The sequence below is a fragment of the Urocitellus parryii genome, chromosome 4 (assembly GCF_045843805.1).
Source record: "Urocitellus parryii isolate mUroPar1 chromosome 4, mUroPar1.hap1, whole genome shotgun sequence".
In the NCBI taxonomy this organism is placed as follows: Eukaryota; Metazoa; Chordata; class Mammalia; order Rodentia; family Sciuridae; genus Urocitellus; species Urocitellus parryii.
In genome coordinates, this window is record NC_135534.1 from 105316997 (window position 1) to 105329927 (window position 12931).

At 39.5% G+C, this 12931-nt stretch overlaps 1 protein-coding gene across 2 annotated transcripts; it reads right to left on the reverse strand.

The window, feature by feature from the left end:
- Positions 1 to 265: 265 nt before the first annotated feature.
- On the reverse strand, positions 266 to 11026 carry Mpzl2 (myelin protein zero like 2). Of its 2 annotated transcripts, XM_077797736.1 has the most exons (7): positions 10550 to 11026; positions 9540 to 9706; positions 9038 to 9248; positions 6817 to 6964; positions 3847 to 3919; positions 3120 to 3137; positions 266 to 1704 (listed from the first exon to the last, which is right to left on the reverse strand). In XM_077797736.1, the coding sequence occupies exons 1-5, from the start codon at positions 10605 to 10607 to the stop codon at positions 3859 to 3861; spliced, it is 645 nt and encodes a 214-aa protein (XP_077653862.1). In that variant the 5' UTR covers positions 10608 to 11026; the 3' UTR covers positions 266 to 1704; positions 3120 to 3137; positions 3847 to 3858. The 2 variants fall into 2 exon arrangements, with proteins under 2 accessions (XP_077653862.1, XP_026252114.1); XM_026396329.2 differs by lacking the exon at positions 3120 to 3137.
- Between the last annotated feature and the right edge of the window lie 1905 nt (positions 11027 to 12931).

The following is a 12931-nucleotide window of genomic DNA, read 5'->3' on the forward strand; positions in this document are numbered from 1 at the left end:
TAAGTAGTGTTGTTATGCCCAATTCCCAGTTATCCAAAGCAGTGTAACAATTCTATGGAAATCCATATACTTTTACTTACCCAGTAGAAACTAATTCTATCCATTATTGACTCCCAGGTTGTCTGTACTAAGAAAACTTTTCAGTGAAGATAAAATATATACCTCTGTTTTGTTATCTGCTATGTAAAATTTCAAATTTGGAATGTAAGCAAATCATTTCATTTATAATTCTTTATTACTAAAGGTTTATTTACATGGTATTTAAGACATAATAAAAAATAAATTACAATACAAAAGTTCTCTTTAGGAAGGAGACACTAAACAACATGCTATATTACTCCTTGAGTATTTAGCCGAGACACAAGCTACAAGTTTGCTGGAAAAACTCTCCATGAGTTTTTAACTACTTTTTCATTATAACTATAGAACATGCAGTCTGTCTGTTTAAAGAAATATCCAGTTGTAATATTTTCAAAGTTTAATTATGAAGAAAAATATAAAATGTGGATTAAAGGTAATATAGACTTCAGATCTAACTTTTAGTTTCAAAATTGACACTGACTGTCTAGACACTTTTTAAGAGACCTCTATTTCCATGGCCCACTTACAAAGTTTGCTTTACCTACCAAAATAAGGGAAAATAATAAAGTTTGTGTCATTCAGTTAAACTAGTTTTGATATTTCTTTGTTATGTACCCAGTTCTCTCTTCCTTAAAATAAGCAAGTGACTTACAACTAAAAAGAATAAAAAGAAAAATTTAAATAATCTCTTGCAGTTCTCAGAACTTTGCACAATACTGTACAGTATTATCATCATTTAGTGTTGACCTTTCTTCACCAACTTTAAATTTTAAGAATTATAATAGACTATTTCAAAATACTTCTATTAAACTGCTTAATGATTTCAGTCTGCAAATGAACTTAGCTTTTCTATTTTAATATTTTAACTGGGGGTAAAAAACATAGTAAGCAAAACAGTCATTGCTCATGAAAGACCTAGACTGTTGAAAAAAATTGACAAGTGATTCATCCTGAGGTGGCATTTGCCAATGTATTAGCATTTATGTAACTTTTGTAGTCACTGTGATTTAGACTTATACTATTGTAAACCTTGGATTAATTGCAAAAACAAAAATACCCCATCACCTGGAATAATGAAAGAAGTTCAACAAAAGCAAGATGTGTCTCATACTTAAGGGGAGCCATTAAAAACAAATCAAACTTAACAGTTTGAATTTGGGATTTAATGTTAATCAAATATAGCTGGGAGACCTTTTAATTAAAAATGTGAGAAGGAAAGAGAATAAACATTAACTTTAGTAGCAAGATTACCGGTCTAAAAAACAAGTGCTTGAAAGGAAATGTCATGACAGGCAGATTGGCTTCAATATATGTGGATATAAGTCATACTCAGATAAGGGGTGGTTAAGGGCAAAAATATAGCTTCTTAGTTTATAAAAGCTAATGCTCATCTGAAAAATATTTGCACTCTGAAATTAAATAAAACCTTAATAATAAGACTGTATGTGAGTCTGATGGTATCTGCTCAAGAGGAGTCCTGTGTTGCCTGCAGAAGATGTTGGATGGGTATGTGCTACATAATTGGTGGAAAACAGGTCACAACTGGAAAAGCCAAAGAAAGGTTTCCATTAACTTCCATTAACTTCATGTATCCAGGGTTCTTGTTCTTGAAAATCTTGTTTCCTATAATAGAAAACAAAAGTTTAAAAGGATAATGTATTTTGGAAGAATGCAATAGGAATACCTAGCCTTGTGAATTATATACATATTATTAAATGAATTCTCCCCCCTTTTTTTTGGTATTGGTTATTTAACCCAGGGGTGCTTAATAACCGAGGCCCATTCCCAGCCCTATTATTTTTTATTTTGAGACAGGGTCCCACTAAGTTGCTTAAGGCCTCAAACAAAGTTGCTGAAACTGATATCAAACTTGCAATCCTTCTGTCTCAGCATCCTGAGTTGCTAGGATAACAGGCATGTGCCACCATTCCGGGCTATTCTCCATTTCTTAAGGGAAATATTCTTAAATTTAATACAAGAAGTTTCCTGATTCTTAATACATTGTTCTCAAAGTCAGTATCCTTTATTCCTAGCATCCTAGCGCTTTAGCATGGACACTTGGAGGATCCACAGCTCGCTCACATACATACGTTTTCTACCCACCCTCTTTATAAACAAAATCAAACATATAGAAAGGTAAAGAAGATGGTGTATGGAATTCATCCACCATCTAATTTTAAAGTATTCTTTTTTTATTTACTTTTTTTTTGGCTGAAGTTTTTAAAGGAATTTACTGGCATTACCCCTGTTTACTCCTATATGCATCTTTTTAAATGGGGACATTTTCCTATGTAACTACAATATCATTATTGTACTTTATAAAATCCAACAATTTCCTGATATTATCCATATGCAACATTTTCATATTCAAGACTTTCCCAATTGCTCCCACCAAACTGTTTTACATCTAGTTTGTTCAATTTGTATCCATCCAGTCAGGGATTACACATTGTGTTTGATTGTGTTAGCCTCTTAAGTCTCTTAAATTTCTTTTAATCTAAATCAGCCCCCATCTTTATTTTCCATTACCCTGACTTGTTAAGAACCTGCTTGATTTTAAAAAGAGAAATAGCCTTTGGGAGGAACTCCCTGATACCAAATTTGGATTTTTGCAGGTTGTTTGGTTTTGTTTTGGTTTTGCAGCACTTTGCCATTGAGCTACCTCCCCTTGCAGTCCTTCACCTCAGCCTCCCAAATAGCTGAAATTACCGACATGCACCAACCATCTGGCCAGTTTTGTTTTTACAATCCAATCACATTTATTCATATTCTATTTTATAAATCCATGAGGTTTTTCACTGGAGCTATAGCATATAAAATGTGACTCTCTTTACAACTAATAACAGTCTATAAAAAGTTCCTGCCATGTAGGTGACCTGAACTGAGTTTCACAGATTAAAGTAATTAATGTCGAAAATATTCTGATAGTATAAAATTCAGTTTACATGTCTTGATTTACAATAACTAGAAATTAAACATGTAGTCCTACTTCAGAGAATGGGAGAAATTCTGAGCATAGGAAAAATAAATCATCCTACCTTTTAAGCCTGATAAACCTGAAAGTTGGAAAAACAAAGTTATTCACTAAACTAGATTTATAGAGCAATAACTAATTTAGAGGAGTGAAACCAGTTACAAATAATACAAAATTTCTCCAGTCAAAATACCAGGCAGATCTTTTAAGTCACTCTCTTAATGCCATACTGGTTTACAATAAAAGAAAAAGAAGAAGAAAAATCTAGGGCTGGGGTGGTAGAGTGCCCACCTCACACATGTGAGGCACTGGGTTTGATCCTCAGCACCACATAAAAATAAATAAAGATATTGTACCCAACTGCAACTAAAAAAATAAAAAATAAAGACTAGGGCTGGGGATATAGCTCAATTGGTAGAGTGCTTGCCTCTCATGCACAAGGCCCTGGGTTCAATCCCCAACACCACATACACACACACACAAAAAAAAAAAAAAAAAAAAAAAAGATTTATTTACATGTTGATAGTTTATTCTTAGTAGTGATAAATATAACCCCAAAGCTTAAAAAAAAAAAAAAGAATTCTTTTAGCTTTAATGGCAATGGAGTCTAGCTTCTTAATCCTTTGTACAAAATTCATAGCCATTCATGAGACTGGAACCCTGACTGGGAACCTCTAATTTCATATAGGAAATACCTAATGACCATATAAAGTAATCTGGGCAATCCATGTTATAGGTGGACCCGACAGGTCAGAAAACTGAGAAAAGAGAGAACCCATTTTGAGCCTCACCATCTAGGAAAGTTAGTCTGTGTCTTCTAAATAAACAGAGACCTTTTCTTGGTTGAGCCTTTCCTCTTCTTTTCTGTAACAAAAAAGCAGAAAAAAAAAATGTCAGGTAAACAAAATTGGGAGGGAGGCAAATATTTTTCAGGTAATGTATTTTCTCCCCCATTTTTTTGAGAATTACACTCAACTGGAAGTAGATTAGTTTAGCATTAAACAGCTACTGCCATCTGACTAGAAATACTTATGTCTCCATCTGACCCTGGGTAAACGAACCAAGACTCTTCAGAATATGAGGGAATACAATTTGGGACCTGATTTGGGAACTCCAGAAGCTTAAAGCAAACACTTTACTTTACCATTAGAATGCTAACTCTTATTTCTACTCCTGTTCATAAAAGAAAAAGTTTTATGTTGACCTAAAAGTTATCTTTATTAATTATGTTCTATTCAAACCAGAACCTCAGAGGTGGGTTTCCTTAGACTCCTTAAAATCAATTATATTTGTTTTAGCAAATATTTACTGAGGAGAAGAACCAAATGATTCTGGGACAACTATATGTCCACATCCAAAAAATGAATTGGGACTCCTACCTCAACAATATTCAAAAATTAGCTCAAAATGGATCAAAAACCTAAATGTAAGAACTAAAATGATAAAACTCTTAGAAGAAAATGTAGGTGTAAATCTTCATGATGTTGTTAAATCTTCATGATGATGATTTCTTAAATGTGACACAAAAACCCTAGCAACAAAAGAAGAAACAGGCAAGTTGGACTTCATCAAAATTTAAAAACTTTTATACCTTAGGACCAAATGGTTCAACACAGACTGAGTGAGATATTATGGATATCTCCACATACACCTCCATATATTTTCAAATTCCACATGGTAACCTGTACTGATTCCTAGGAACAGGTACCAATCTATAATGTTAAAAAATGTTCCTTGCATAACTATTACCTGTCAGACAGGCACTTCCTGTTGTCCATAACTTCTCAGCTGTGTTCATTCAATCTTTTGTCTGACCAGAGGGGGCTTTTTCAGACCCATAGAACTGTGGAACATTTCTACTCTGAGCAGAAAGTGCTCAAGAAAGTTAAAAAAGGGGCTGGGGATGTGGCTCAAGCGGCAGCGCGCTCGCTGGGCCCGGGTTCAATCCTCAGCACCACATACAAACAAAGATGTTTTGTCTGCTGAAAACTAAAAAATTTTTTTAAAAAAGAAAGTTAAAAAAAAAAAACACATGGGAGAAAATAACTGCAAGTCATGTATCCAATAAGGGATTAGTTTCCAAAATTCATAAAGAACTCTTACAATTCAACAATGAAAAGTAATCAGCTGGGCACAGGGGCACATGCCTGTAATCCCAGCAACTGAGGAAGCTGAGGTAAAGACAATAGCAAGTTCTAGGTCAGTCTCAGCAACTTAGTGAGAATTTGTCTCAATAAATAAAAAATAAGAAAGGGATGGAGATGCAACTCAATGGTAAAGTGCCCATGTGTTCAATCCCCAGTACCAAAAAAAAAAAAAAAAAAAAGGTAGCCAATCCAATTTTAAGGAGGAGAGACTATCTGAAGAAATATCTCCAAATTAAATATGCAAATGACCACTAAACACAGAAAAAAAATTAACATCATTAGTCATTAGGAAAGTTCAAATCAAAATCTTGTGAGATACCACTTCATGTCCACTAGATGGCTATCATTAAAAAGACAATAACCCATGTTGGTAAAGGACATGGAGAAATTAGAATCCTCATGTATTGCTGATAGGAATGTAATATGCTGCTGTTTTGAAAACAGTCTGGCAAGTCCTCCTAAAATTAAACAGAGTTCCCATATGACCCAGCAATTCTACTCACTCCTAGGAGAATTAAATATATATATATATATATATATATATATATATATATGAAAAAAACTTATAGATGAATGTTCATAGCAACATTTATTATAACAGCCAAAAAGAAGGAAAAAAACTAAATGCCCATCAGTTGATGAATGAATAAACAATATGTGATATACCTATTTCAATGAAAAATCACGCAGCCATTGAAAGGATTGAAGTACTGAGCTGGGGTGTGACTCAGTGGTAAAGTGCTTGCCTAGCATATGCAAGACCCTAGGTTCAATCCCTAGCACCAAAAAAAAAAAAAAAAAAAAAAAAAAGAAAGAAAGAAAAAGGAATGAAGTACCAATATGTGCTATAACACAATATGGATGTACTTTGAAAATATACTAAGTGAAATAAGCTGGATGTAAAGGCCACATACTTTATGATTCCTTTTATAGGAAATGTCCTGGATAAGCAAATCCCCCATAGACAGATAATAGATGTCAGGGGTTGGTGGGAGGGGAAACTAGGAAGTGATGGCTTAAGGATATGGGATTTCTTTGGAGGGATGTTTAAAAGGTTCTGGAATTGGCAGTGATTGTTGAGCAACTTTGTGAATATTAAAAGGGTGAATTTTATGTCAATTTTAAAACAGGTCTATTGAGCACCTACTATCAGCACAGCACCCTTTCTAATGCACTGATTCATAGTGACCCTTTGTTCTTAAGCATTAATGCTTCACTTTAAAAATAAAGGATATTTTAGGAGTTGGAAATGTAGCTCAGTGGTAGAGCATGTGCCGAGAATGCTCAAGGTCTTGGGCTTAATCCCTAGTAATGCTAAATTAAATGAGTAGGGGATATTTTAGAAAAGCTTTACATAAGCAGATTTTTATGACGTGAAATTCCACATAGTAAAGAAATCCTATGATGAAATCTTTTTGTAAAGATCAAGAAAGCTTTTGTCAAGTTAATATTCACAACCTAATTTATCTGTCCTGTGACTTAGAAGTCTTTTACGTAGGATTTATTCAACAGCAAGAACGTGTGTTCAACAATTATTTAGCCCCATTTTGAAATACCAGGAGTCACCATAAGAAGGTGTTAGAAGGAGACTTTCCCCTAACTTCCCAGTCTTACGATTTTATCTCCACCACTTTGTGAGCTCTTTCAGCCCATCGCTTTTTCCGGAAATGCTGGAAAAGGACCACCACGATTACTATTATCACCATCAGTGCACAGGCAGAGCCAATAGCCAGAGCCAGGAAGTAGATCTCCGAGAACTGTACTATGAGGAGAAAAAGATCAAGTGATCAACTGGGGATTCTAAGAATAGAACTGTGAAGAAATCTAAAGACATAAATCTAAAGACATAAAGGGATGCATTTCATCATTAAATGGAATCTTCCTTTCTCCCACCTTTATGTAAAAAATACCCTATGACCTTGTAAATTCTAGCAGCAGTGGGAAAGTCACATAGTCTACTTTAGTGCTTCTCAAAATGTGATCCTAGGAATAGCAGCAACAGTATCACTTGAGAACTTTGAAATGAAAATTCTCAGGCCCCACCCCAGGCCTATTGAGCTAGAAACAATAGGGGTGGGGCCCAATAGTCTGCTTTTTAAGTTGTCCCCAGGTGATTATGATACATACTATAGTTTTGAGAATCACTAAGTCAGCTAACTGCCTAATGGGGTAGGATTATTGCTAACCTAACCAAATCTAGGGCCCAACCCATTTCTCCCCACCCCATTTCACCTCTGCCCTTCAGTCAGTCATTTATTCAGATTTATTAAGGTCCTACTGTACTCCAGGTACTGTGATACAAATGAAAAGCCAAAAAGGACATTACTGTCAAGGAGCTCTTGCCACCCCCTCAGAAGTCAGGCAAGTAGATCAGTAACTAGTGGATAAATGGTGAAAGAAGGAGCCCAGGGGAAGGAGCCCCTAAAGATCATAGTCTTTGAAACCTGGTTCTCCTGTTCCTTAATTTGATTTCTAATTGAAACTTCAATAAACCATTAGATCCAGAAAGGACATTAGAGAATGTGTAGCTCAGGAGTTCCAGCCTGGAGCCCATCAAGAAGGATGGAGAATGGAGAGATGATCCACAGTACCAAAAACGTGTGTTTTTCCCACTTTTTGTGGGAAACAGGGCCATGACTTTCATTAGAATCTCAAGAGTAGTGATTCTGATAAGTTTAAGAACAAATGATTTCTTGTCTAATCTGAGAAGAAACTGAGGTCCAGAGACATTATATTTCTTCTTTCAATATTCAAATGACTTCTCTGGGTTACACAGCTCTTTCTTGTGTGATTTGGGGTAATTAACTCTCTTTAGCCTCAGTTTCCTCCTGTATAAAATAGAGGTAACAATATCCATTTCTTGAATTCTTATAAAAAATAAAAACAATACATGTAAATCATTTCATGCTGTGCCTGCCCATAATAAGCACTCAATATGTGGTAGCTATTGTAATTTTTCAGTACAGGTCAGCATTTAGGAGATTTTCACATTTATTATCTCAATTTGTCCTCACCATAATCATCATATTATTACCTCCAATTTGTAGGTGAGGAAAATAAGATCCATGTACAGTTGCAGTTGGTAGCCATGACTCACACATAGTTCTACAGCGGTTCAAAACTGTTGTGATTTTTGTTCTTTGTGACCTGTCACCATTTTCCAGGTTGTTCTTCACAGGGGTGCAGGCAATACAATGCACTAGTTTACAGTACAATTTTAGAGTCAAAGATGGTTGGGTTTGAGTCCAGAATTACTCCAGTTTCCAACCACATGACTTTGGGCAAGTGACAACCTCTATGAGCTTCAATTTCCTTTGTTGGTAAAATGAGAGACATTAAGTGCAAAATAAACTGATGAGAAATGTAAAGCACAAATAGAATGTGTCATGTAAGGACAGGTGGAAAGTACTCAATAAACGTTAGCTGCCATTATTGATATCTGTCTCTGAGGATGGCGTGAGGACGAAGTGAGATAGGACATGTTGAGCACTTTGGACAGTGTCTGGTACACAGCAGGAACTCAATAAGTATCTTGAATAAATGAAAGAATGAACAGACCTATTGTTGGCCTTTTATCAGAGAGTCGCTTCCTCTCCCTTTTACCATCTCAATGCCATTTTGTTACACATTCCCTGGATCCTTTTGCTATACTCTCTGTTTCTTTCCACAACCAAACAAAGCCTTTCTCTTTTTACCCTAGGACTCCTAGTTTCCCTCTGCAGTTCCCAGCACTAGGCCCCCTCTCTACCCTTTCAACCATAACAAGAGATTGCCTCTCTTTCCTACCAGCTCTCACTCCCAAAACCCCATCCCCCCTCCCCCCCACATAACCTACCAGTGTGCACAACGCTGAGCCGGACTGTCCCTACCAGCCCATCAACATCAGGTGGGTTCTTCACCTGACAAGTGTATGTCCCATTGTCATCAAACTGCAGTTTCCAGAGAAGAATGGAGACATCGTACCGCTCAGGGTTCCCATCCCAGACCACCCGGTCCTTGAACCGCCCACTCATGGGTGGGAAGGGATCCACATGGTAGTAGAATACCTGGAGAGGGGAAAAGCAAATGTCGCTTATTCAATACCCAGGCAAGGAGGCTGCGATGATGGGGGCAGAAGAGAAACAACAGCAAGCCCAGCTGTCCCATCCACAGCTCTCTCATAGGAATCTTTCTTCCCCCTCCACTGGCCTCTGTCCAGTTCTGTCAGTCTCTGTCCCAAGATTTGTTTCCCGTCTTACCCCTGTGCCTATTGCTAAGAAAAATACAGGAAGGGTGAGAAGAAATTCACTGGTTTAATGCCTGACCAAGGGTCCCCTAGAAATTAATGATTTACTTACAAACTGTTCAGGCCCCCCATCTCGAGGACGGAAATTCCAAGTCACTGTTAGTGCATCACCCACAGGAGCAAAGCTGGAAAAAGTGCATTTTAACCGAGTATCTGTCCCGTTCATAGCCTCCACTGCCCCAGAGGTGTAAATTTCCACAGCTGCTGTAGGCCAAAGAGCTGCAGTAAAAGGAGTAAGAAGGGTTAACAGGGGATGTGGGCTTGAGAGGACTATGACACTTTCAAAATAAATGTCTGAGTAGGGAACAAGGCAGACCCATGATGCCCAGCTCTCAAGCTTACTCACCCACAGTCCCACCCACCTACAGGCAGCCCTGAGCTCCCATCCCCTCACAGCTCAAACACCACATGGGGAACCTTCCTAGTGCTTCCACAGCCTCAGGACACTGACCTCAGAAGTGCTATAACAAACTACAAATATTAAAGTCAGGAGCCCAGAATTAAACTTCCTAGCAGATAAGTTTTCCAGAGAGTTCTCATGATGTAGGTTTCCTACAGTTACTAGTCTTCTGCAGAGGTTGTCAGCTGCCGACAGCCTGTGTTTGCCTGCACCCTGGGACCTTTATACCACGTGGCATATTTTTACCATGATATTGACATTCAGAATGTGTGTGTTGGGGCAGTTTCAAAACCGCGGTGGGTCTCCTCTAACAGTCTTGGTTTTCCCGGTGCTGCGCAGAGTTCCACACAAGACCCACACACAGAAATCAAGGGCCAAGTCCTACCAGCAGCAGGAGGCTGAGAACAGCCACACAAACATGGTGTGTAACCTGAGATTAGAAAGCCCTCTCTGTACCTGGATCACTGGCAGCCAACACACCGAAACTTATTTGTCCAAAACAATTCCCCCCAAACAACTACAGCTTCAGTAAAGTCCAATCCAAAACCAACTGCAACTGTGTCTTGGGCTCCCACGCAGAACTCCGGCGATTTCTTCTACAATTAACTATCTCTGTTGTGTGGGCAATAAAGGAGGAAACGGGAGGAGCCGCCAGGTCTTACCTGTGAGCTGTAAGCCAAGGAGGAGAGGCACCAGGCGCGCAGGACTCTTGCCATACATGAGGGAAACCCAGCCCTGGTCCCAGAGACCAGACCGGGCAGACCCAGGGCTCTAGCACCTGCCAAGGATCAGTGCGGGAAAAGCGGGAGCCGCGTTTTCCCGAGAGGGGAGTCTGGGTCCCTCACCTACGGGAATCTGAGCTCCGGAGCAAGCCAGTCGTGACTCATCCCGCCCCGCCGGTGCACTGTGCTGGAATGAAAGGTGGGGCCTCCTCTCAACGCCCTCCTTCCCTTCCTCCGTCCCACCCTCCACGCTGGGAGCACGTCTGCACAAAGGTCCCAAACTCAGCAGTCCTCTCTTGACTTTTCAGTTCATCTGACCGGGCCCTGGCCTCTGGATGGCCTCAGAAACAGCCAGAGGAGGTGGTGCCAGTCTGCAGTGTCCCAGGCTGCTTTGGGCTTGGCCCACACACACCCTTTTAAAACAGGCTTGAGGCCGCCCTGGGAAGTGAACAGTGAAAACACCTTGCAGTGATTCCACGTCCCAGAGCACCGCCCCGGGGCCACCTTAGCCTAGAGCTGGAATCGCAGCAGCTCTTCAAAACAAGAGTCCGAATTCCTTAGGACCCTGAGTGGACACAGAGTCCTAACAGTAGTGACACCCTCAGTTTTAGCCAAATGTTACCACAAGGATTTCTGCACCTTTTTTTAGCTTGTAGTTTTCGTTGATACCCAGCAGAAGCAAATCTCAATATTTAATGTTTTTTTTTTTCCTTTTAACGATTTAAAGAAGAATGGGGACAACAGCCCTGCTCATTTACTCCACCGTCTCAGTACAGTTTGCAAAGTGTTTTCATGCTCAGCCTTTCATCTCCACAACTCCCCACAAAGTAGTCCCATTTTACCAAGGAGAACAAGAAAAGCCCAGGGAAGGTAAGTGATTTGCCTGACGTTGCACAACCAACCAAACTTTTCTAATTCTCAATTGTAGTGCTCTTGCCACAAAATTCCAGCTGATATGAATAATCAGAGATTCTCAAGGGAACATCTTATAATACCTTTTTGTGCTTCACATTTCATCTGCCATTTTTAGGGCAGCCATCTGTCTGAGAAGTCTAAAGAGATGAGGAATTAAAATGAGAAAAAAGGCCTCCTTGTCTGGCAGAGGCACAGATTAAAGAAGCAGTGCTGAACTGGGAGGATGAAGACTCACCTGCAGTGAGGAATTCTGCTAGATCAGGGGTGAAATCCTAGCAGAGTTGAGTTGCCCTTGCGCCCAGATTAGCAGTCTGGAAACCAGTGATTCATCAAGTCTCCTAGCTGAACCCGCGGAACAGAAAGGTTGCCAGGAGAGGGAGCAAGGAGCAGGATATGCAGAAAATAAAACTTGGGGCTGGGGGTGTGACTCAGTGCTAGAGCTCTTGCTTAGCATGCAGAGAGGACCTGGATTCAATCCCCAACACTGAAAGAAAAAGAAAAACAGTAAAACATCATAAAGAGAAGAGAAAATTTCACCAAAATAGGCAAATTATAGAAATTAAGGAAAAAAAGAGAATGGTGTCGGTATGGAGAAAAAAAAAAAAAAAAAAACAGGTGTCAGTGTGGAGAAAAACCAGGTAGACACCAACAAAAATCTATTCTGTTAGAACCAAGAAGCCCAGGGGCTGCCTCAGATGGAGACCAGTCATGTGCTAACATGAATGTGTTATTGTGATGTTTCTGATAAAAGAGTATCTGCCTTCTTTATCAGCTTCTAGGTCATTCGGAGCAACCTAAACTCAGAATGCTGGCATACTGGTGGACCTTTAAAAATGGTTCTAAGTAAAATACAGCCCTTTGGTATGTAGGTCAGAGAGGTCAGAGATGGAGACTAAATAAAAAAGAGATAAAAGAAACTTAATCTTCTTTGGTTGGCTTTTAACTCTACAGGAATATGCAGCCCTGGAGGAAGGAGAGGTAGAGGGATTTGAAATTGCAAAATTTGGTGAGAGGTAGAACTACCAAAGAGCTGAAGGACAGAGTGACACGCAGAGAAGAGTAACCAGGGCAGGAAGATCTGAACAAGCTGGCCCGTTGTAGAGCAGAAGAACCCCTCCCGCCGCCAGACACCCTGAGAGCTGGCTGCCAGCCCTGCTCTGAGGGCACAGCTGCCCAGATCCCATTCCTCGGCAGAGGTCAGTTTCCTGGCTTGGTGCTTGGCAACGCCCAATTCCTTCCAGTTAACAGGAGAGGATCCAAGATACCATCCCCTCTCTGAGTGAGGAAGGAGGCCAAAGGCTGAACTTGTCAACAGAAAATGCTACATAAAAAGGATGATCGGCCCTCAGAGTTTCCAAGATGCCAGTCAGCAAGGCTTTAATCAAAACTAGAGGCATCTACATACAG

Coding starts and splice junctions, on each gene's coding strand:
- Mpzl2 (XM_026396329.2), bottom strand. CDS start 10,607: ATGTATGGCAAGAGTCCTGCGCGCCTGGTGCCTCTCCTCCTTGGCTTA. Junction 9,707..10,549: donor CCTTGGCTTACAGCTCACAG/GTAAGACCTGGC, acceptor CTTTTACTGCAG/CTCTTTGGCCTACAGCAGCT. Junction 3,920..6,816: donor AAAGTGGTGGAGATAAAATC/GTAAGACTGGGA, acceptor TTTTTGTTACAG/AAAAGAAGAGGAAAGGCTCA.